The following is a 21,446-nucleotide window of genomic DNA, read 5'->3' as shown; positions in this document are numbered from 1 at the left end:
TGGAGAAAAGTGAGTAGTTGCCTTTGATGACTTTCTTAGGAGATGCCAACCCCTTGGACATTACAAAGCGCTTTGTGGAGGCCAGCCAGCTCCTGCACCTCAATGCCAAAGAGATGGCTTTTGACTTCCTGATTGGCACCATCGGGAGAAGTTGTGGCAGTGCTGGACAGACGGGGAAAGGTGGGTACCTGAGTTTCAGCTCTTAGGTGAAAGGTCGGACAATACCAACAAGAGTGCAGTGGAAAGGTCAAGTCCCCAGCTTTAACGTTTGACGTTTCCAAGAGTTGAGGTGGATGCGAAGCAGTGTGGATTCTCACCTGCTGCAGCTGCGTGTGCCTATCGGTGCAGTTCCTGTGGAGAACAGGGTGGCGGTGTCTGCAAGGGGGGAGATGCTCTAGCATCGTACCACCCAGCAGTTTCTCTGCTGAGTCATTCCCTAGAGCCCTGCCTCTTAAATGCTCTTCAGTGAAGGACCACTTTGTAAAATTTCCAGTCCCTTGTGGATCACCCCGTTTGCAAACATGATATTGTCACAGGAACATCAGGCTGGCACATAGACTTCCAAATGTTTCTCCTCAGTTACTGTATTCACCTGGTCATGGCCTGTGTGGATTCTTACCAGGTCACACGTGAGAACTGCACTGCCCTAGAGAAACTCTCACACATGTTAGAAGAAGTCATATCACAGTGTCTATTGCAGAATTGTTTGGGATTGAAAAAAAAAAACGGAAACAACCTAAATGTTCACCAACAAGAGAAAAATTACAGTCTTTAGATGATGGAGCATAATGAGAAGTGGAAGTGAATCAAGCACTGAAGCACACACATCAACATAGATTAAAAAATGGTGTTAAGCAAAAAAAAGAAAGCAAGTTATAGAAATACATTTGGTATAATGCCGTTTAAATAAAGTGTAAAATAATAAAATTATAGCATACTGCTTTTGAGTACATTATACAAAGTATAAGGACCAAAGCCGAATGGGAATAATCAGAGGGCCTGAAGTAACAGACGTAGAGCTAGAGGACGTGATCTCTGACAGTGGGAAGGGGAACAGCTGTGATTTAAAAGACAGCAGTTCAGGAACATCTGTACTGCTGTCTCTCTTAAGCTTGGTGGATATAGAGGAATTCATTTCACATGCCCGAAAGTCCTCGCTGTTAGGAACCTTGATGGGGAAGCATAATAAGTTTATAACCCATAACCATTTGCCCTAACCTATAAAATCCATCCCCTTTTTAGTGTCTCTCCCTGTCCTCTGACTGTCAGGCTGCCCTTGATGGTCAGAGGCTAAACATCTGATGATATTACATGAACACACAGGGCAAATAAATTGCACAGTAAAACTGCAAGGCTTGGGGGAAATGTGGGATTTCATGAACTCCGTGAGAGTGATGGTAGAGGGCTGCTGGGTGTCCACGTGAAGCCACCCGTGAGTGACGTGGAGAAGCAAAACTAGTTGCCAAGGGCACGAGAGTTGCCAGGGCGAACACTCCATGCAGAAAGGATGACTTGGGTATCAAAGGGTTAACAGTACACACAAATTTGGACCTTTTTGCAAAAGGCAGATGTGAAGGGACTCATGTTTTATTGCTGTCATACAACCATTCAGAAAAAAAAATCACACCATCTGAAAAAACCAACAGTTTTTATTTCTTATAAGAATTAGGCATGTGCCTACAATATCAGTGGACTTACGGTTAAATATAAGCTAGAGAAGGTTATTTTGGTAAACTTTGGTTTCCTTTCCTAAGGTAAAGTCCCAATCAAGCATACCCCAACTGTTTGCCATGGAGTGTCTTCCCAGGGGGCGCAGTGGTAAAGAATCCACCTGCCACCTCAGGAGACACAAGAGATGTGGGTTTGATCCCTGGGCGGGGAAGATTCCCTGGAAGAGGAAATGAAAACCCACTCCCGTGTTCTTGCCTGGGAGATTCCATGGACAGAGGAGCCTGGCAGGCTATAGCTCATGGGGCCACAAAGAGACACAACTGAGTGTGCACACACATGGGTTTCTTTCTGTTTTAAGAGAATGCACTCTGCCCGTTGTGTTCAGGGTCAGCTCTGCTCTGATAACGACAGGCTCTCTGGCTATGCCCCGTTCATGCAGGAGGTTACCAGCAGACATGGAGCTCTGTGCCCTGCACGCCATGTGGGGCTTGGAGCTCCACTCCACTGGAGCTCTACTTCGTTTGGGAGACAGCCGCCTGGTGGTCTGTCACGTGGGTAGGCGAGTCCTTTGGAGGGGAACGGGGAGCCTGGCCCAGCCACCCACCCTCAAACCTGCGAGCTGTGCTCTCCTTGCTGAACGTTGTGTTTCCCGACCCTGAAAATGAAGCAGTCATCCCTTTAGCGCTCCACCTCACAGGGTGTTTGAGCATCTTTCAGGGCCACAGGCTTTCACCTGCGACACAGTGGCTTCCCTCGTGGCTTGTGATTAACCTGGTGGAGGAGACTTTGCAGAGAGCCTGTTGGTGATGTTTGTCTGCATCAGAGGAGTGCTGAGCAAGCCTCTCCTGCATCACGCTCCCGCAGGAAATATCTCTTACTTGTTGGCACATCTATTCCTGATGCTCCTTCAAATAAACCTAGAGTTTGAAAAGAAAATCTGAATGGCAAAATATAAATGAGGGAGCAATCTGTTTCCTTTGGGAAAGCATTCATCCTAGGAGGGCTTTAAGAAGATTCCAGTGCCTAGTGATTTGTTTTGCGTGAGTTTTGCTCTTCTGTTCCCTCTGATGGCTGAGGTAGACCCAAGCTGTAACTGAGTCTGGAGTGGCATTCCTCGAATGCTGTAACTGGCGTATACCCATTGCTAAGGCAGCATTTCCTTAGTAATAAAATTACTTCCTGTCTTTTCTCCTGTCTAGTCCTGACATGTCAGGAAAGAAAGCTGGACTGCTGCTTGATTTTTAGTTGATGGCCATGTTATGAAACAAAACAACAAAAAGAAAACATAGTCTTGCCACTTTTATATAATAGCTATTTTTTACTTTTGCAGTTCCTTTGTGGTTCTTCTCTCTGTGTGTGTATTTGCGTATGTATATATATTTTTCTACGGATACTATGATTTTTCAGTTTCCTTTGCTTAACAGACACAGTGTATTCCAACATGCCTATACCTTTACAGTTGCCATTCTAAGTGAGTGTAGAGTTCTTCTGATGTCCATGTTCCATAATTAACCGAATGCTTAGGCTTCCAGGTTTCTTGCTGTTAGTATAATTTAATACTAATATAATATTAGTATAATAAGCATTGCAATATGCAACTTCATGCATATTGGTTCTTATCACTGTTGTGTTGGTTATTAAGATAACTCTCCCAGGAGAGAGGATTCCTGGGCAGAAGGTCTCAGGATGTATATAGTTCTTGTTAAATACTGCTTTCTTGGTGAATTTTCTCTGCACCAGTAGGACTGACTGGTTTTATTCCATCTTTCTCAGAATTGGCTATTATTAGTTCTTTTCATGTGGTCCTAATTTCCGGCTTTGGGTTACCAGTGAAGGTGATCGTCTTTGGTTCATATCATTCAATGTGCAGTCTCTGGGTACAGGTTTTGTCTATTTAGAAGGTCATGTTTGCCATTTTCTTTATGAATTTGAATGAGCTGTGATGAATTGCTTGACATTTCCCAACAATTTCATGCCCAGCATGTGAAATGACTGTATTTGGGGGAAGAATAAGCAAATGATTTGATGAAGTTTGTGGAAGAGTGACCACGATTTTCTACAAGTAAAGGGATGCCAAATTTTAATTCTTAAGTGGTCTGCTATCAGGTGATTTCATACCTGACAGTGTGATTCTGCAAGAGACTGATCTGTTGTTGCAGAAGCATCGGATTTCTGTGGCTTGGAGAAGGGGAGTAGATAACTCTAAATTCTCTTCTAGCTAGCCCCATGTTTAGTCTCTTGACCTAGTGTAGCAGTTATATCTGCATTTATCCTTAGAGTAACGTCACCTTTTGTGCCTGCCTTCTCTTCCCTGCTCTGATGGAGCTAAGCAGGGAGGACACTGTAGAGGAGACTTTTTAAAGATTTCTCTTAGTCACTCTGAGCCTTCTCCAGCAGTAAAAATCTTTTTCTTCCAGAATTTGCGGTTTTGTAACAACAGGGCACTTCAGAATATCTGGCCTACCATATGACTAGGACAGAAAGTTCACTATTGTACTCTTGGTTAAAAAATTAAAATTAAAAAAACTGTAAGCAGCATCCCTCTCTGTTCCACTCCAGATTCCTTTATGAATATCCCAGCCATGGGCGTGAACTCGCCTTATCAGCTTGTCTACGAGGCCTCTACTGGCTGTCTGAGCTTTTCCCTCTCAACTGGAAGGGAATTCAAGAAGAAAACAGGTAACCGTGATCCCCAACCCCGTATCTTTGGTGGTGGGGGTGGGATGGGGAGGTGGCTAGAAGATTTCCCGTGAGGCTGATGAGACGGTTTGGTTTTCTGATAGGAAGGATAGGTAGCTGCCCTGGCTGGAGACCCAGCAGCTGTTAACAGATTGTGTGCCCCACAAGGTGACATATCTCAACCCAGTCCGTCCACCCTGCAGTCTCATTGTTTGAATGTTTACAAGCCCTCCGCTTCTGTTAATGTGGTTCCTTTCACCTGGAGCAGCACCCCTACCAAACCCACATCTTCCACCTGCTACGTTATCCCATACTCACCGCCTCTGCCTAGAGACTTGTGTACTCACCCAGAAGGTAGGGGAACCCGTACACGAACAGAGGTGTTTGGATACCAGACCTTAGCGCGTGTCCCCAACTGGGCCGGTTTATGTGGGCAGAACACAGACATAGGGGCTGCTGCTATTCTACTGCAGAAGACAGAGCAGAAGGAAAAGCTTAAAGGAAAGAGCTGGTGGCAGGTGAGACCGCCGAGCGTAGCACTGGCCACGCAGTCAGAGCTTGAGGAGGGATGAGCTGGGGCTGGAGAGGGCAGAGAAGGGGCTTCTCTCCCTTTGGATCTTCCAGGGGCCCCCAGGCTGTGATGGCAGAGTGGTGGGGTAGGGGAGGAACTGTGTTCACAGAGGACGCTTGGGAAGCTCAAAGACTGTCTAGTGATTCCCGCAGACCCTGGAGGTCAGGCTGGAAGTTGAGAAGCTTGGGTTTTATTCCTGAGCCTACCTCGGATGGTCATGAGTTTTGCCTTCCTCCAGGCCTCACTCTTCATATCAAGCTAATCCTCTCACTTTCTCCGTCAGTGAACAGATGTTTGTTGAACAATCGCTAGTTGTCAGCCACTCTTCTGAATGCCAGGGCTGCACGTGTGGATTCTAAGACGAAGAACACTTTCCTTGCTGGAGCTGACGTCCTCAGCTTTGTGTTCCCCCTGTTCCTTTACTCCTGTTGATGCATTGTCTCCCCCTCTGAGCATCACTTCCAGCGTCCCACTTTATATTCTCCTGGTTTATCCTATCTCCTCCTGAGCTGGCCTTACATCAGTGCAGTTACTTTGAGGGGAAACAGAGTCTCCTCAGGACCCTTACTGAACTCATGATTTTTCTGCCTAATGACTTCAGTTCAAGGGTGATGCCTTGAGTAAGGCTGTTTCAAAACAAGTTCCATATGTCTCTCAATCTTTTGGTTGGTGTGGCTGTTTTCCTCTGCCACCTGAAGATGTGATCACCCTATGACTCTGTATCACTCTCACTAGGATGTATGTTCAACAATGCTGCATTTCTTATAGGTTCCTGATGTTGTTCAGAAATTACTCTCACACGTGAGTGCTAGGATGGGTGGTTAACCTTCCCTAATAGTTTATAAGTAGCCACGTGTCCTAGTTTATCCACTTAAGTCCCATTTTATGCTGTTGTCCTGACATAACTATTAATTATACCCATGTTCACTCTAAAGTGCTCTATCTTAAGGAACATATTGCTGGGTCTGGTAGCTAAGCCCCCATGCTCCCCGTGCTGGAGGCCTGGGTTCAATCCCAAATCAGGGAACTAGATCCCACACTCCACAAATAAGCGTTCATATGCCGCAAGGAATAGATCCTACTAATGCCGAAGAAGCTGAAGTTGAACAGTTCAATGAAGACCTACAAGACCTTCTAGAACTAACAGCAAAAAAAAAATGTCCTTTTCATCATAGGGCACTATAATGCAAAAGTAGGAAGTCAAGAGATACCTGGAGTAACAGGCAAGTTTGGCCTTGGAGCACCAAATGAAGCAGGGCAAAGGCTAACAGTGTTTTGCTAAGAGAATGCACTGGTCATAGCAAACATCCTCTTCCAACAACACAAGAAACGCCTCTACACATGAACATCACCAGATGGTCGACACTGAAATCAGATTGATTATACTCTTTGCAGCTGAAGATGGAGAAGCTCTGTACAGTCAGCAAAAACAAGACTGGGAGCTGACTGTGGTTCAGATCATGAACTCCTTATCGCAAAATTCAAACTTACATTGAAGAAAGTAGGGAAAACCACTAGGCCATTTGATATGACCTAAATCAAATCCCTTACGATTATACAGTGGAAATGACAAATAGAATCAAGAGATTAGATCTCATAGACAGAGTGCCTGAAGAAATATGGACAGAGGTTTGTGACATTGTACAAGAGGCAGTGATCAAGACCATCCCCAAGAAAAAGAAATGCAAAAAGGCAAAATGGTTGTCTGAGGAGGACTTACAAATAGTTGAGAAAAGAAGAGAAGTGAAAGGCAAAAGAGAAAAGGAAAGCTATAGCCATCTGAACGCAGAGTTCCAAAGAATAGCAAGGATAGATAAGAAAGTCTTCCTCAGTGATCAGTGCAAAGAAATAGAGGAAAACAATAGAATGGGAAAGACTAGAGATCTCTTCAAGAAAATCAGAGATACAAAGGGAATATTTCATGCAAAGATGAACACAATAAAGGACAGAAATGGTATGGACCTAACAAAAGCTGAAGATAATTAAGAAAAGATGGCAAGAATACACAGAAGAACTGAACAAAAAAGATCGTCACGACCCAGATAACCACGATGGTGTGATCACTCACCTAGAGCCAGACATCCTGGAATGTGAAGTCAAGTGGGCCTTAGAAAGCATCACTACGAACAAAGCTAGTGGAGGTGATGGAATTCCAGTTGAGCTGTTTCAAATCCTGAAAGATGATGCTGTGAAAGTGCTGCACTCAATATGCCAGCAAATTTGGACAACTCAGCAGTGGCCACAGGACTGGAAAAGGTCAATTTTCATTCCAATTCCAAAGAAAGGCAATGCCAAAGAATGTTCAGACTACTGCATAATTGTACTCATCTCACATGCTAGCAAAGTAATGCTCAAAATCCTCCAAGTGAGGCTTCAACAGTTTGTGAACCAAGAACTTCCAGATGTTCAAACTGGATTTAGAAAAGGGAGAGAAACCAGAGATCAAATTGCCAACATCTGTTGGATCATAAAAAAAGCAAAGAGAGGTCCAGAAAAACACCTACTTCTCCTTCATTGACTATGCCACAGCCTTTGACTGTATGGATCACAGCAAACTCTGGAAAATTCTTAAAGGGATGGGAATACCAGACCACCTTCCCTGCCTCCTGAGAAATCTCTGTGCAGGTCAAGAAGCAACAGTTAGAACCGGACATGGAACAACGGACTGGTTCCAATTTGGGAAGGGAGTACGTCAAGGTTGTATATTGTCACCTTGCTTGTTTAACTTATATGTAGAGTATGTCATGGGAAATGATGGGCTGGATGAAGCACAAGCTGGAATCAAGATTGCCAGGATAAATAATCAATAACCTCTGATACACAGATGACACCACCCTTGTGGCCGAAAGCGAAGAGGAGCTGAGGAGCTTCTTGATGAAAGTGAAAGAGGAGAGTGAAAAAGCTGGCTTTAAAGTCAACATTCAGAAAACCAAGATCATGGCATCTGATCCTATCACTTCATGGCAAATAGATGGGGAAACAATGAGAGACTTTATTTTCTTGGGCTCCAAAATCACTGTAGATGGTGACTGCAGCCATGAAATTAAAAGTTGCTTGCTCCTTGGAAGAAAAGCTATGACCAACAAAGAGAGCATATTAAAAAGCAGAGATATTACTTTGCCAACAAAGATCCATCCAGTTAAATTATGGTTTTCTCAGTTGTCATGTGTGGATGTGAGAGTTGAACCATAAAGAAAGCTGAGCACTGAAGACTTGATGCTTTTGAACTGTGGTGTTAGGGAAGACTCTTGAGAGTCCCTTGGACAGCAAGGAGATCAAACCAGTCAATCCTAAAGGAAATCAGTCCTGAATATTCACTGGAAGGACTGATGCTGAAGCTCTAGTTCTTTGGCTACTTGATGTGAAGAACTGACTCACTGAAAAAAATACTGATGCTGGGAAAGATTGAAGGCAGGAGGAGAAGGGGACGACAGAGGATGAGATGATCGGACGGCATTACTGACTCATTGGACATGAGTTTAACAGGCTTCAGGTGTTGGTGATGGACAGGGAAGGCTGGCATGCTGCAGTCCATGGGGTCACAAAGAGTCGAATATGACTGAACAATTGAACTGAACTAACTGAAAAGATTCCACAGTCAAATTTAAGAAAAAAAATTTTTTAAAGACCATATTGTAGAGTCATTGTGTTTTAAGTCACTTTGGGTTTGGAACCTCTGCTACCTGTTCCACGTGCTCATGCTGTCACAGCTGGCCCTCTTTGCCATTCTAGGGTCACACAGACATGAAAGGGAGTTGCACCTACTCTCCGAGTGGACAACAGCTATTTCTGGAGCATAGCCCAGCTTTTCGGGCAGAGAACTCAGAGAAGTCTGTCAACGGTTGTTCCTGGTTGTCATACTTTGGGATCCAAACCAACCAGGGGCAAGCCAGAAATGAGTGCTCAGGCCAGAAGGTGTTCTAGGAGCTTAGCAGCAGGTAGCTGGGCCTCTGGTCTGGTGGCTGGAGGAGTCAGGGAAGGGACTACGAACCACTGAAGGTGGCAGGTACCGGAGATGGTACCCAGGTACCAACCAGAGACCTCAAGTCTTGGCTAACAGTGAGGAAGATGCCATTCTGAAGCTTTCATGGCTCAGGTGGCGCCTAAGCAGTGCCCCTTGCCTGAAGTCTCATTTTGGTTTTGAGACCAAGGTGAAGATGATCCTGCATATATCAAAGGAGAGCATATGGCTCCAGCTGAGTGGGCAGCAGAGGCTCAGAAGCACGTTGGATCTGAATAGATGTTTCTGGAAATTCAGCCACGGATGATCACCTCCACAGTTTTACGTCATCATATCCTCATGCCACCTAACACTTAAATGAAATAAGCATAAAATATTGCCACTACAGATTTCAGCAGACAGAAGAAAATCCATGAACTCAAAGACAGGACAATGGAAATTACTGAGTTTGAAGAACAGAAAGAAAAAGATTGAAGAAGAAGGAACAGAGCCTTCAAGGGAGTCCTGCAAAGTGAAATGAAAGGACACTAGACAGAACCACAAACTCACAGGGAGAAATAAAGATCTCCATAAAGGTAACACATGGGAAATTATAAAATTTCAACGATGAATTCTACCAGACATTCAAGGAAGAGCTAATGCCAATCATTCTAAAATTTTTCCCCCAAATCGAAGAGGGAACGCTTCCCAACTCATTCCATGAGGCCAGTGTTGCCCTGATATCAGAGCCAAAGACACTATAAGAAAATTACAAGAAACCAGTATACTTGATGAACATTGATGTCAAAATCCTTAGCAAAATATTAGCAAACAGAATTTGGCAGCATATTAAAAGGATTATATAACGTGACACCAAGCAGGATTTATTCCTGGAAGGCAAGCATGGTTTAACAGGTAAAATTCAATCATAGTAATATATCACATTAACAGAATGAAGGGATAAAAATCCACATGATCTTCTCAGTTGATGCAGAAAAAGCATTTGACAAAACTTAACTTCCTCTTATGATAAAAAAAAAAAAGCACTCAACAAACTAGGAATAGAAGGAAACGACTTCCACTTAATACAAGTCATATATGAAAACTGCACAGTGGACATCGTATTCAGTGGTAAAAGATGAGAGCTTTTCCACTATAATCAGATACGAAGCAAGGATGTCTGCTTTCACCTCTGTTCAACATGTTACAAGAAGCTCTAACCAGAGCGGTTAAGCAAGAAAAATAAACGGCATTCACATTGAAAAGAAGGAGTTAAAAGTACCTGTTTGCAGATGATATGGTCTTATATGGTGGTTGTTCAGTCGCTCAGCCACCTCCAGCTCTTTGTGACCCCACGGACTGCAGTGCGCCAGGCGTCCCTGTCCTTCACCGTCTCCTGGAGCTTGCTCAAACTCATCTCCATTGAGTCCAGGATGCCATCCAACCATCTCATCCTCTGTCATCCTCTTATCCTCCTGCTTTCTGTCTTTCCCAACATCAGGTTCTTTTCCAGTGAGTCAGCTCTTCACATCAGGTGGCCAAAGTATTTGAATTTCAGCGTCAGTATCAGTCCTTCCAATGAATATTCAGGACTGATCTCCTTTAGGATCGACTGATTTGATCTTCTTGCAGTCCAAGGGGCTCTCAAGAGTCTTCTCCAACACCACACTTCAAAAGCATCAATTCTTCGGCGCTCAGCCTTCTTTATGGTCCAACTCTCACATCCATACACGATGACTGGAAAAACCATAGCTTTGACTAGATGGACCTTTGTTGGCAGAGTAATGTCTCTTTTAAAATACGCTGTCTAGGTTTGTCATAGCTTTTCTTATATGGAGAAAACCCTAAATATTCTACACAAAAGAAGCTGTTAGAACTAATAAATGAATTTAGCAAAGTAGCAGGCTACAAAGTCAACACAAAAGTCGGCTTTATTTCTATACATGAACAGTAAACAATTGAAAAGGAAATTATGAAAACAGTCCCATTTACAAAAGTAACAAGAGTCAAACACTTAGGAATTAGCAAAAGAGGTGAAAAACTTGTGCAATGAAAACTATAAAACATTGGTTAAGGAAATTAAAGAAGACATAAATGGGAACACATTCCACGTTCGTGAATTGGAAGATGTGACGTTGTTAAAATGTCAGTACTTCCTCAAGTAGTCTAAGGCGCAATACAATCACTATCAAAATGCCAAAGTTTTTTTAAAATTAATTTATTTAGGCTGTGCTGGGTCTTCGTTGCTGCATAGACTTTCTCCGGTTGTAGCAAGTGGAGGCTTCTCTCGTTGCAGTGCATCGACTTCCTGTTGCAGTGACTTCTCTTGTTGCCACTGGCCTTAGGGTGTGCAGGCTCTAGTAGTGGCAGCACGCAGGCTTGGTAGTTTCAGCTTATGGACTCTAGAGTGCAGGCTCAGTAGTTGTGACACGTGGGCTTAGTCGCTCCATGACACGTGTAATCTTCCTTGACCAGGGATGGAACCCATGTTCCCTGAATTGGCACGCAGATCCTTAACCACTGGACCACTAAGGATGTCCCCTAAAGATGTTTTTTGAAGAAATAGGAAAACTCGTCCTGAAAGTTATAAGAAATCTCAAGAGACCAGAGGGGTCAGAAAAAATCTTGAAAAGAGCAACAGGGGACTTTCCTTAGTGGCCCAGTGGCCAAGACTCTCCTCCCCATGCAGGGACCTGAATTCATTCCCTCGTCAGGGAAGTGGATCCCACATGTTGCAACTGGAAGATCGTGCATGCTGCAACAAAGACAGAAGATCCTGCAGGCCACAGCTAAGATCCAGGACAGCCACATAAATAAGTAAAAGCAAATAAATATTTTAAAAAGGACAGTAAAACTGGAGGACTCACAAAATTGCAAACTTACTGGAAAGCTGCACTCATCAAAATAGTGCAGTACTGTCACCGTGACAAACATATTAACCGATGAAATGGAGTAGAGAACCCAGAAATAAATGTTTACATATATGAGCAAATGATTTTTGACAGGGTTCCAAGACCATTCAATGGGGAAAAGATAGTCTTTTCAACAAATGGTGATGGGAAAACTGGATATCCACATGCAAGAGAATGAAACTGGACCCTTAACACCATATATAAAAATTAACTCAAAATGGATCAGGGACTTAAATGTAAGACCTAAAACAGTAAAACGCTTAGAAGAAAATGAGACAAAAACATTATGACATTGGATTTCACAATGATTCATGATTCAGTGAACCCATAATCCAATCCAGGATCCAATGACTCATTCCTCTGGATATGTCACCAGAGGCATTGGCCAAGAAAGAGAAACATAGACACATTGCATTTCATGAATTTTTAAAATTTTGTGCATCAGAAGACACTATTGACAAAAAGGGAGTCCACAGAATGGCAGGAAATAATTGCAAATCATGTCTGATGAGGGAGTGATATCCAGAATATATAGAGAGCTTCTAAAACTCAAGAACAAAAAAACAACCTGATTCAAAAATGGGCAAAGGACTTGAATAGACATTTCTCCAAAGAAGATATAGGTGGCCCATAGACACATTAAAAGAGGTTCAACATCACTAACTATTGGGAGAATGGATATCAAAACTACAATGAGATACTACCTCACCCCCAGTAGGATGATTACTGTCAAAAACCAGAAAACAAGTGCTGGTGAAAATGCAGAGATGTTGGAACCCTTTCGCACTGTTGGTAGGAATGTCAAATGGTACAGCCAGGTTTACTGTGGAAGACAGCATGGCAGTTCCTCAAAAATTAAACATGGAATTACCATATAATCCAGTGATTTCAATTCTCAGCATATACCCAAAAGAATTAGAAGCAGGGTCTCAAAGAGGCGTTTCTACAAGTGTCCATAGCAGCTTTATTCACAGTAGCTAAAACATGGGTGAAACTCAACTGTCTATCAGTAAATGATGGATAAAGAATAGTTGGTCATGGGTCATCCCTGGAGATCCAGTGGTCAAGATGCCATGCTTCCAGGGCAGGGGGCATGAGTTCGATCCCTGGTTGGGGAACTAAGATCCACATGCCACATGGTGTGGTCAAAAAATAAAATTTGGTCTGTACCTATGGAATATTGTTCAGCCTTAAAAAGGAAGGGAATTCTGCAGTATTGTTAAAATATCAGTGAACCTTGAGGACATTATACCACATGAAATATACCAGTCACAAAAAAGTCAAATACTGTATGACTCCACTTATACAAGGCACTTAGAATAGTCAAAATCATAAAGATAGAAAGTTAGACTGGTGGTTGCCAGGGGCTGGCGGGAGGGGAGAACGGGGAGTTATTGCTGCAGTTTCAGTTTTACAAAATGTAAAGAGTTATGGGAATAGATGGTGATAACAGTTGCACAGCACCGTGAGTGTATTTGATACCTCTGAACTGGCCTCTTAAAAATGAAGTTGGTACGTTTTTGTTATATGTATTTTACCACAAACACATGCAGAAAACTCCAAAACATCACACTCCAAGTCTCAGTCCATATACTGCCCTCTGCTGAAGGCTGAGATGAGCCAGCATTACAGAAGTGTTGAAGCCCATTCCTTGAGCTGGAATTGAGACGTTTTGTCTTAAGTCAAAGTATCACAAGGAATCCCTTCTGTATCCACGGCAGCCATAGGTGTCCTCTCCCTATCCAGAACCAGGCCGCGCTTGGGGAAACGTGGCTGGATTCACCATCCTGCATGAATGTTCCTGACACCCACTCAGTTGACTCACAGAGTGACGCCTGTTTCATAAGACCTGCTGGGAGTTCCTGCCTCTGGAAGCATAAATGATTCCCAGTTATTTTGACTCAAAGGATGCGGCTCTGCTGCCCTCCCCAGCCCCTCTCCCCAGGTAAACAGGAGCATCTTGAGAAACCATTGTCTCAAACCGTCCTTAACCTCTTCATCTCCAGCTACAGGCAAACCCAAAAATGCGGACGATGCTTTGGCGTCCCCGCAGCGAGGAGCAGGAGCGGGAACCTCTGCCTCCGAGGTTATCGAGTTGAGCGACCCTTGCCCTGAAGCCCGGGAGAAGCTGCAGGAGATGTGTCGTGTTATGTGAGCGCCCCAGTGGTTGGGGCAGGTGGGAGAGGAGGGCATGGCCTGTGTGTGTGGAAGGGGCATCCTGGGGGTGTTGGCCACCCGGTGCCCCCAGCGACAGTGGAGGGGTCTTTGCCATCCCTCACACGCACATCCCTAGTCCTTTGCCATTCATTCTCCTTTTCAGTCATACTGTAACCTTATGAAGAAGGTAGGTTTATGCTCATTCTGCAGATGAGGAAGCTGAGGTACCCCAAGTGCACGGTAGGAAAGCATTGTCTGAGGTCCTCTAGCTCAGTGAGCCTGACCCAGGGCAATGCTTCTTGCCTCCTCACCAGTGAGACCCCTTTGCATGGCTTCCTATAATTTACACACCCTTGTAGTTAAGCATGTTTATTTTTTAACACAATTTGTTAGATGTTCTCTTTGGAAAAAGAGAAACACCTCTCAAACAAAACATATCTACATGGGTGATTAATGATATTTATGATTTTGTGGGTCACGAGTCCCAGCAGGTGAACCTGCATTTGCCTTGTTCCCTGGAGCAAGGCCCATGAAGGACTTCAAACGTAGTCACATCTAAGCATATACGTGTCCTGGAGCTCCTGGGCGACTGTCTCTGCAGCTGTAGAGCTTGGGTAGAGGGCAGCCACCCAGTTTGCTCATAACTGTGACATTTCAGAAGGAAGCTGTCTTCCTTTGTAACCTCAGGATTGGGAGGGGATCAAAGCCTCCAGCTCCCCATCCCATTTTGCACACAGGCCCACCCCGTGGGTCTCCACCACTGTGCAAAAGGTGGAAATGAGGCCAGGAGTGGTCTGACAGGGGTACAGCCCTTCCCAGTTCTTCCTAAAAACATTACCTGTGAGGATGAGGTGTTGGGGTGGGAGAAGGTCCTCCGGGGACAGGGAGATGGGATGGGAGTCTTGGGAGCTGGGGAGGAGCTACAGGGAGCCTCCCTGGTGAGTGAGAGCCAAGTGGCTAGAAGACATGTTGATCTCCTTCCCTGCAGAGAAGCCGAAAGGGTCTCGTGGAAAGGGAGGAATATCTTCTACCCCATCATCATACGCAACTACAGGGCAAAGATGCCCCCTCATCTAATGTCGACCCCCAAAGGGGATGCTCAGACCCAGAGCTCCCACCACCCTCACCCTCCGGGTGCTCAGACTTATGCTCCCACCCCTCACCAGCCTCCCGCCTACCACCTCCACTCCAGCCGGCACTCTCTGGAGTGGAAGGGGCCCAGGAAGTTCATCAAGTTGCATTACTCCTTCTACGATGGGTCCTCCTTTGTTTAGTATCCTTCTGTTCGGTCCTTTCTCCCTGCAGCTCAGCCTGGAGAACGCCAGGGTTTGATAAAGCCGGGGTGCTTCCTTTGGCTTTTCAGTTGATCAGAGAAGCCTGGTGACCGGTGCTCCAGGGTATTAAGAATTTGTCCAGGTCAGAGGAAGAAGTCCTGAGAGTCAAGCCTCCAGTTCAGGTCCTATCAACCAGGATGCAACAAGGCCAGCTGTGTATGATCACGTGTCAGCCTGTGCTGGGGGTATAGCAGTGGTCTCTGCCTTCAGGGTTCTCCCAGGCAACAAGAGGTTAGAGACACAGAACATCTCTAGCTGAGACAAGATGATAGGAGACCCTCAGTCCAGGTGGGAGAGTCTTCATCTTTCTGTTCCAGGCTCACTGGATGAGCCCTGTGGTTCTTGAATACTTTGCCCACAAGATCCATGTATTTGGAGTCTGATCCACAGCCCAGAACCCCACCTGGCATGTGCCCGCCCGAGTTGCTCTGCAGCAGAAGTCTGTCTGCACTCATGAGCACATGGGCAGCTGGGTCGCAGCCTCGCGGTGTGGGAGTGGCCCAGGGGGACACATGTTCCCTTTGAGAGTCTGGTGAAAGGTGTAGACCCTCTTCCTGGAAACATGCACTGAGACATGCAGGGAAGCATGGCCTGTGGTTGCAGGGGTCTGCAGACCTCCACAGCTTGTCTGTGTACCTGGATTGCAGAACGCTAGACTGATGAAAAGTGAGATTTCTAATATGCAAATCCTCGTTGGGTAAATGCTGAGGGTTATGCATATTTTAGAGTGAATGGAGTCAGATTGCTTTTTTTTACACAAATGTTTCTCGAGTATCATATGTGATGGTGAATAGAATGAAGGTGCCACTTGACCTTGGAGGGAGCAACTTGACTATGAGTGCTTTCTTCTGAAATGAGGGAAAGGAGTTTGAATTTGGGTGTAGATTGGTGAGAGAGGGCTCCCTTTGGAGAACGGTGCGGGGGAGAAACAGTGTATCAGGAAGGCAGCTTGCACCCTATGCTCCTTACGGGGCCCCTGTCGCCCTCTCCCCAACATGCTCTAGAGCTGGACCGGACTCAGATGCACAGCCTGTTTGTCAGCAAGGCTCTGCGGCCAGAGAGGGCAGGGTGCTGACTCCAGACTCTGCAGCCTAAGTTGGACGAGATGCAAAGAGACACCAGTCTTTTCATTCTTGTCCCTTCGTTGTAGCAACAGGGAAACCAAGACCCAGAGGGGTGACTCACCCAATGCCACAGGGGAAACTGTTGGCAGAGCCAGGCGTGGATCCAGGGTCTCCTGACCTCTATTCAGGGCCCTCTTCCCAGCACCATTTTTATGCCTTTCAGGATTATTCCCTCCCACAGAGAGCAGGACAGGGGTTCTGGAAGCCAGGGGGAAACCTCATTTTACTAATAAAACCACTAAGCATACAGGGTTCACCACCTTTGGCAGAGAGGGTGGCTCTCTGAGCTGTCTCAGCAGGCAGCTCAGCAGGTCCGCCGGCCATGGCCCCTCATTTTCTTTGGCTTCCTCTCCACTGAACTGGGCATTCAGAACTGTAGTGCCTGTCACAGGAGTCCTATTGTTTCTCTGGCCATAAATGAGTGCATTCATCACCCTCTCTCAGCCCCGCTTCCAGGGCCCCCTGTATGTTGAACTCCTTATTAGGCAGCTGCTGCTCACAGGGGTCGTGGGGCTGCCCCTCTGACTGACTCCACATTGCATTGAATGGGACCATTCCCCAGAGCTCACGAAGCCTGTGTCTGTGAGTTAAGCTGCCACCAGAGAGGGTGAATGAGTATAGGTCAGGGGTTTGGGGGCCCGCACACAGCTTAGCCTGTAGGGATCCATACTCGCTCCCCTGCCGCAGAATCCCGAATGTCTCCTGCTGGAGACCTGAGCCATCGACGCGGGTGTGCTTGACCTCATCCCCAGTGATCATCACATCCTGGCCATTAATGTAGTTCGGCTGTGGGAGGAGCGGAGGAGGAGGCCTGGACTCTAGGCCCAGTTCTTGGTGACCCTGCCCAAGCCCCTGCATCCCTCTGGGACTTACTCCTCTGCATTATAAAATGACGAAGTGGGACCCAGTGATCTTGAAGGACAGCGTCTGTGTTCCTGTGGCCAAAACACAAGTGCAACTGTTGGGTTGAGTCTTCCTCCCCACCTCCCCACCCCTCAGTCTAGCTAGAGTTTTGCTAACTTCACAGGGCTGTTCAGAGAAACAGTTTGGGGGTTTTGGGGTTCTCTCTATTGTCTTTTTCTGTTCTTTGTTTTCTCTTCTTATATTATTTCCTCCTTCTGGTAGCTTTAGTTTTACTTTGCTCTCCGTTTAATGGTTCATTACAGTGGAAGGTTCAGTTGTTGATTTGCTATCATTCTCCTTTAATACAAATATTTTTTTTAATTTTATTGGAATATAATTGATTTACACAGTTAGTAGTTTCTGCTGTACAGTGAAGTGAATCTCCACTCTTTAATTTTTTTCATCTTTTAAAAAATTGATACATAGTTGATTTACTATATCTGCTCTTTTTAAGATTCTTTTCCCGTGTTGGTCATGGCGGAGCATTGAGGACAATTCTCTGTGCCAGCCAGTAGGTTCTTGGTTCTCTGCTTTTTATATAGTGGTGTGTATGTGTCAGTCCCAGTCTCCCAGTTTATCTCCCCCCCCCACCCTTTCCCTCCTGGTAACCACAAGCTTGTTTTCTACATCTGTGACTATATTTCTGTTTTGTAAAGAAGTTCATTTGTACGTTTTCTTTTTATTCTGCATGTAAGCAACATCATATGATATTTGTCCTTCTCTGACTTTCTTCACTTAGTATGATAATCTCCAGGTCCCTTTATGTTGCTGCAAGTGGCCTTATTTCGCTCTTTTTAATGGCTGAGTGATATTCCGTTGTATATATGTACGACATCTTTCTCTATCCGCTCATCTGTCAGCAGACATTTAGGTTGCTTCCATGTCTTGGCTGTTGTAAACAATGCTGCAGTGAACATTGGGGTGCTCATTCAAACCATATTTTTCTCCAGATATATACCCAAGAGTCAGAGAAGGCAATGGCACCCCACTCCAGTACCCTTGCCTGGAAAATCCCATGGGCGGAGGAGCCTGGTGGGCTGCAGTCCATGGGGTCTATAAGAGTCGGACACGACGGTGCGACTTCACTTTCATGCATTGGAGAAGGAAATGGCAACCCACTCCAGTGTTCTTGTCTGGAGAATCCCAGGGACGGGGGAGCCTGGTGGGCTGCCATCTATGGGATCGCACAGAGTCGGACACGACTGACGCGACTTAGCAGCAGCAGCATACCCAAGAGTGGGATTGCTGAATTATATCATAGCTCTCTGATTTACTTTTCTCCATATTTTCTAGTTATTTTCTTAGTGGTTCCCTGGTATGATGGGATATAATTATTAAGATGCAGTTACATTGGATTAGAATTGAGTCCTCATCTATTGATGTCCCTAGAAGAAGAGAAAACAAACACGCAGAGAAAACGATCATGTGATGATTGAGATAAAGGTTAGAATGATGCGTCTGTGAACAAAGGAATCCTGAAGATTCTTGGTAACCACCAGAAAAGTAGGAAGAGGCAAGGAAGTGTTCTTCCCCAGAGCCTCTGAGAACATAGCCCTATCAGCTCTTAATTTCAGGTTTCTAGACTCCAGACCATGAGAGAATAAACTTCTGCTATTTAAGTCACCCAGTTTGTGGTACTTAGTTACAATAGTCTCAAGAAATTAATTGCAATTGACAACAAATTAGTTTGAGTAAATACCAACATAACCTCAATAGCATATAAGACTCTGCTCCTATACAGCTCCATTCCTCCTCTTTTATTTTGTTATTAACAGAAATTAACTCTTTATATATACGTTGTGTGCCACTAACATAGATTTACAATTATTATTTTATGTAATTGTTCTTTCAAATTATATGGGAAAAAATAATTATAAACCAAAAATAATATAATACTGAATCATGTATTTACTTATGTAGTGACCTTTGTCAGTGTTCTTTGTTCCTTTGTGTGTCTTTGAGTTATTTTCAAGTGTGTTTTCACGTCCTGGCAACGTTATGTTCCAAATCCTTCAAACTCAGCTTCAGCAGTACCTGAACCGAGAACTTCCAGATGTACAAGCTGAATTTCAAAGAGGCAGAGGAACCAGAGATCAAATTGCCAACATTCAGTGGATCATGGAGAAAGCAAAGGAATTCCAGAAAAACATCTATGTCTCCTTCACTGGCTACACTAAAGCCTTGAGTGTGCAGATCACAGCAAACTGTGGAAAATTCTTGAAAAGATGGGAGTACCAGACCACCTTAACTCTCTTCTGAGAAACCTGTGTCTAGGTCAAGAAGCAACAGTTAGAACTGGACATGGAATGGTGGACTGGTTCCAAATTGGGAAAGGGGTATGACAAAGCTGTAAGTTGTCACCCTGCCTATTTAACTTATATGTAGAGTTCATCATGGAAAATGCCAGGCTGGATGAATCACAAGCTGGAATCAAGATTGTCAGGAGAAATATCAGTAACCTCAAATATGCAGATGATGCCACTCTAATGGCAGAAAGTGAAGAGGAAGGAAAGAGCCTCCTGATGAGGGTGAAAGAGGAGAGAGAAAAAACTGGCTTAACACTCAACATTCAGAAAACTGAGATAATGGCATCCAGTCCCATTACTTCATGGCAAACAGAAGAGGAAAAAGTGGAAGCAGTGGCAGATTTTATTTTCCTGGGCTCCAGAATCACTGCAGACAATGACTGTAGCCATGAAATTAAAAGACGCTCCTTGGAAGGAAAGCTGTGACCAACCTAGATAGCATATTAAAAAGCAGAGATATCTCTTGGCCAACAAAGTTCCATATAGTCAAAGCGACGGTTTTTCCGGTAGTCACGTATGAATGTGAGAGCTGGACCATAAAGAAGACTGAGTGCTCAAGAACTGAAGCTTTCAAACTGTGCTGCTGGAGAAGACTCTTGAGAGTCCCTTGGACAGCAAGGAGATCCAACCAGTCAACCCTAAAGGAAATCAATCCTGAATATTCATTGGAAGGACTGATGCTGAAGCTCCAGTACTTTGGCCACCTGTTGCAAAGAGCTGATTCACTGGAAAAGATCTTGATGCTGGGAAAGATTAAAGGCAAAAGAAGAAAGATGAGGCAGAAGATGAGATGGTTAGGTAGCATCACTGACTTAATGGACATGAATTTGAGCAACCTCTGGGAGATAGTGGAGGACCGAGGAACCTGGCGTGCTGCAGTCCCTGGAGTTGCAAAAAGTCAATCATGACTTAGTGACTGACAATAAGTGTCACTTAGTGACAACAATAAGTGTTTTTTCATTTCAGCCTTAAGAACTCCTTTTAGCATTTTTTGTTGGGCAGGTGTACTAGTGGTTAACTCCCTCAGCTTTAGTTTATCTGGAAAATTTTAATTTCTCCTTCATTTTGAAGAATAGTTGTACTCAATATAGAAGTCTTGGTTGATAGCTTTTTCTTTCAGCTCTTTAAATGTTACATCCCAGTACCTCTGGCCGCCTTGTTTTTTGATGACAAATTGGCCGGTCATATTAAGGATCCTTTGTACATGATAAGTCTCTTCTTTTGCTGCTTTCAAGAGTCTTTGTCTTTATGCCATTTGATAGTAATGTGTCTCAGTGTGGCTCTGTTTGAGTTTATTGTACTTGGAGTTTGTTGAGTTTTGTGAACATACACAGTCATATCTTCCATGAAAAGTTTTCAACCATTATATCTTCAAACATTCTTTCTGTCCCCCTACTTCATCTTTGGGACTCCTGTTATGCATCTATTGGGATTTTTTTTAAAATTCATATTCTAATTGGAGGAAAGCTGCTTTACAGTGTTGTGCTCGCCATGAGGCATCTGAGAGCAGAACCGGGAGAGTCTCTGTTATCTCCACTTAACCGTTTCTGCCAGCTACCCCTCTGGAAACATCGCCGTGTGCCAGATCCCCACGTGCTGCAGAGGGAGAGCCATTACCTGCCTCTTCAACGACATGCCCAGCTTCTCCTTCCTGGCCCTGTTCAACGCTGAAGGCCAGGGCTGTGTCCACTACAACCTGAAGGCCCGGTGAGTAGGCGGGAGCAGTCTCGGCCCCATGGGAGAGTCTCTGAGGGTAATGAAGTGGGCACTGAGGTGGAGAGCAGGAGCCCCTGGTGAGAGGAGGGGCCGGTCCGCATCCAGAGGTCTAGGAAGACAGCGTGGCAGGGCC

The 21,446-nt window shown here is 44.8% G+C and overlaps 1 protein-coding gene across 1 annotated transcript in view; it reads left to right on the top strand.

Annotated features, from left to right (window-relative positions):
- C19H3orf20 (chromosome 19 C3orf20 homolog) overlaps positions 1–21,446 on the top strand; it is a 61,795-nt gene that overhangs the window by 9,653 nt on the left and 30,696 nt on the right. The window contains exons 2-6 of the mRNA XM_042236434.2: positions 40–180; positions 4,231–4,350; positions 13,780–13,924; positions 14,919–15,203; positions 21,152–21,304. Of these exons, the coding sequence (XP_042092368.1) occupies positions 40–180; positions 4,231–4,350; positions 13,780–13,924; positions 14,919–15,203; positions 21,152–21,304 (844 nt within the window). The remainder of the gene's footprint in view (positions 1–39; positions 181–4,230; positions 4,351–13,779; positions 13,925–14,918; positions 15,204–21,151; positions 21,305–21,446) is intronic.

This window comes from Ovis aries, chromosome 19 (assembly GCF_016772045.2).
Source record: "Ovis aries strain OAR_USU_Benz2616 breed Rambouillet chromosome 19, ARS-UI_Ramb_v3.0, whole genome shotgun sequence".
Classification (NCBI taxonomy): domain Eukaryota; kingdom Metazoa; phylum Chordata; class Mammalia; order Artiodactyla; family Bovidae; genus Ovis; species Ovis aries.
This window is presented reverse-complemented; position numbering and strand designations above follow the sequence as displayed.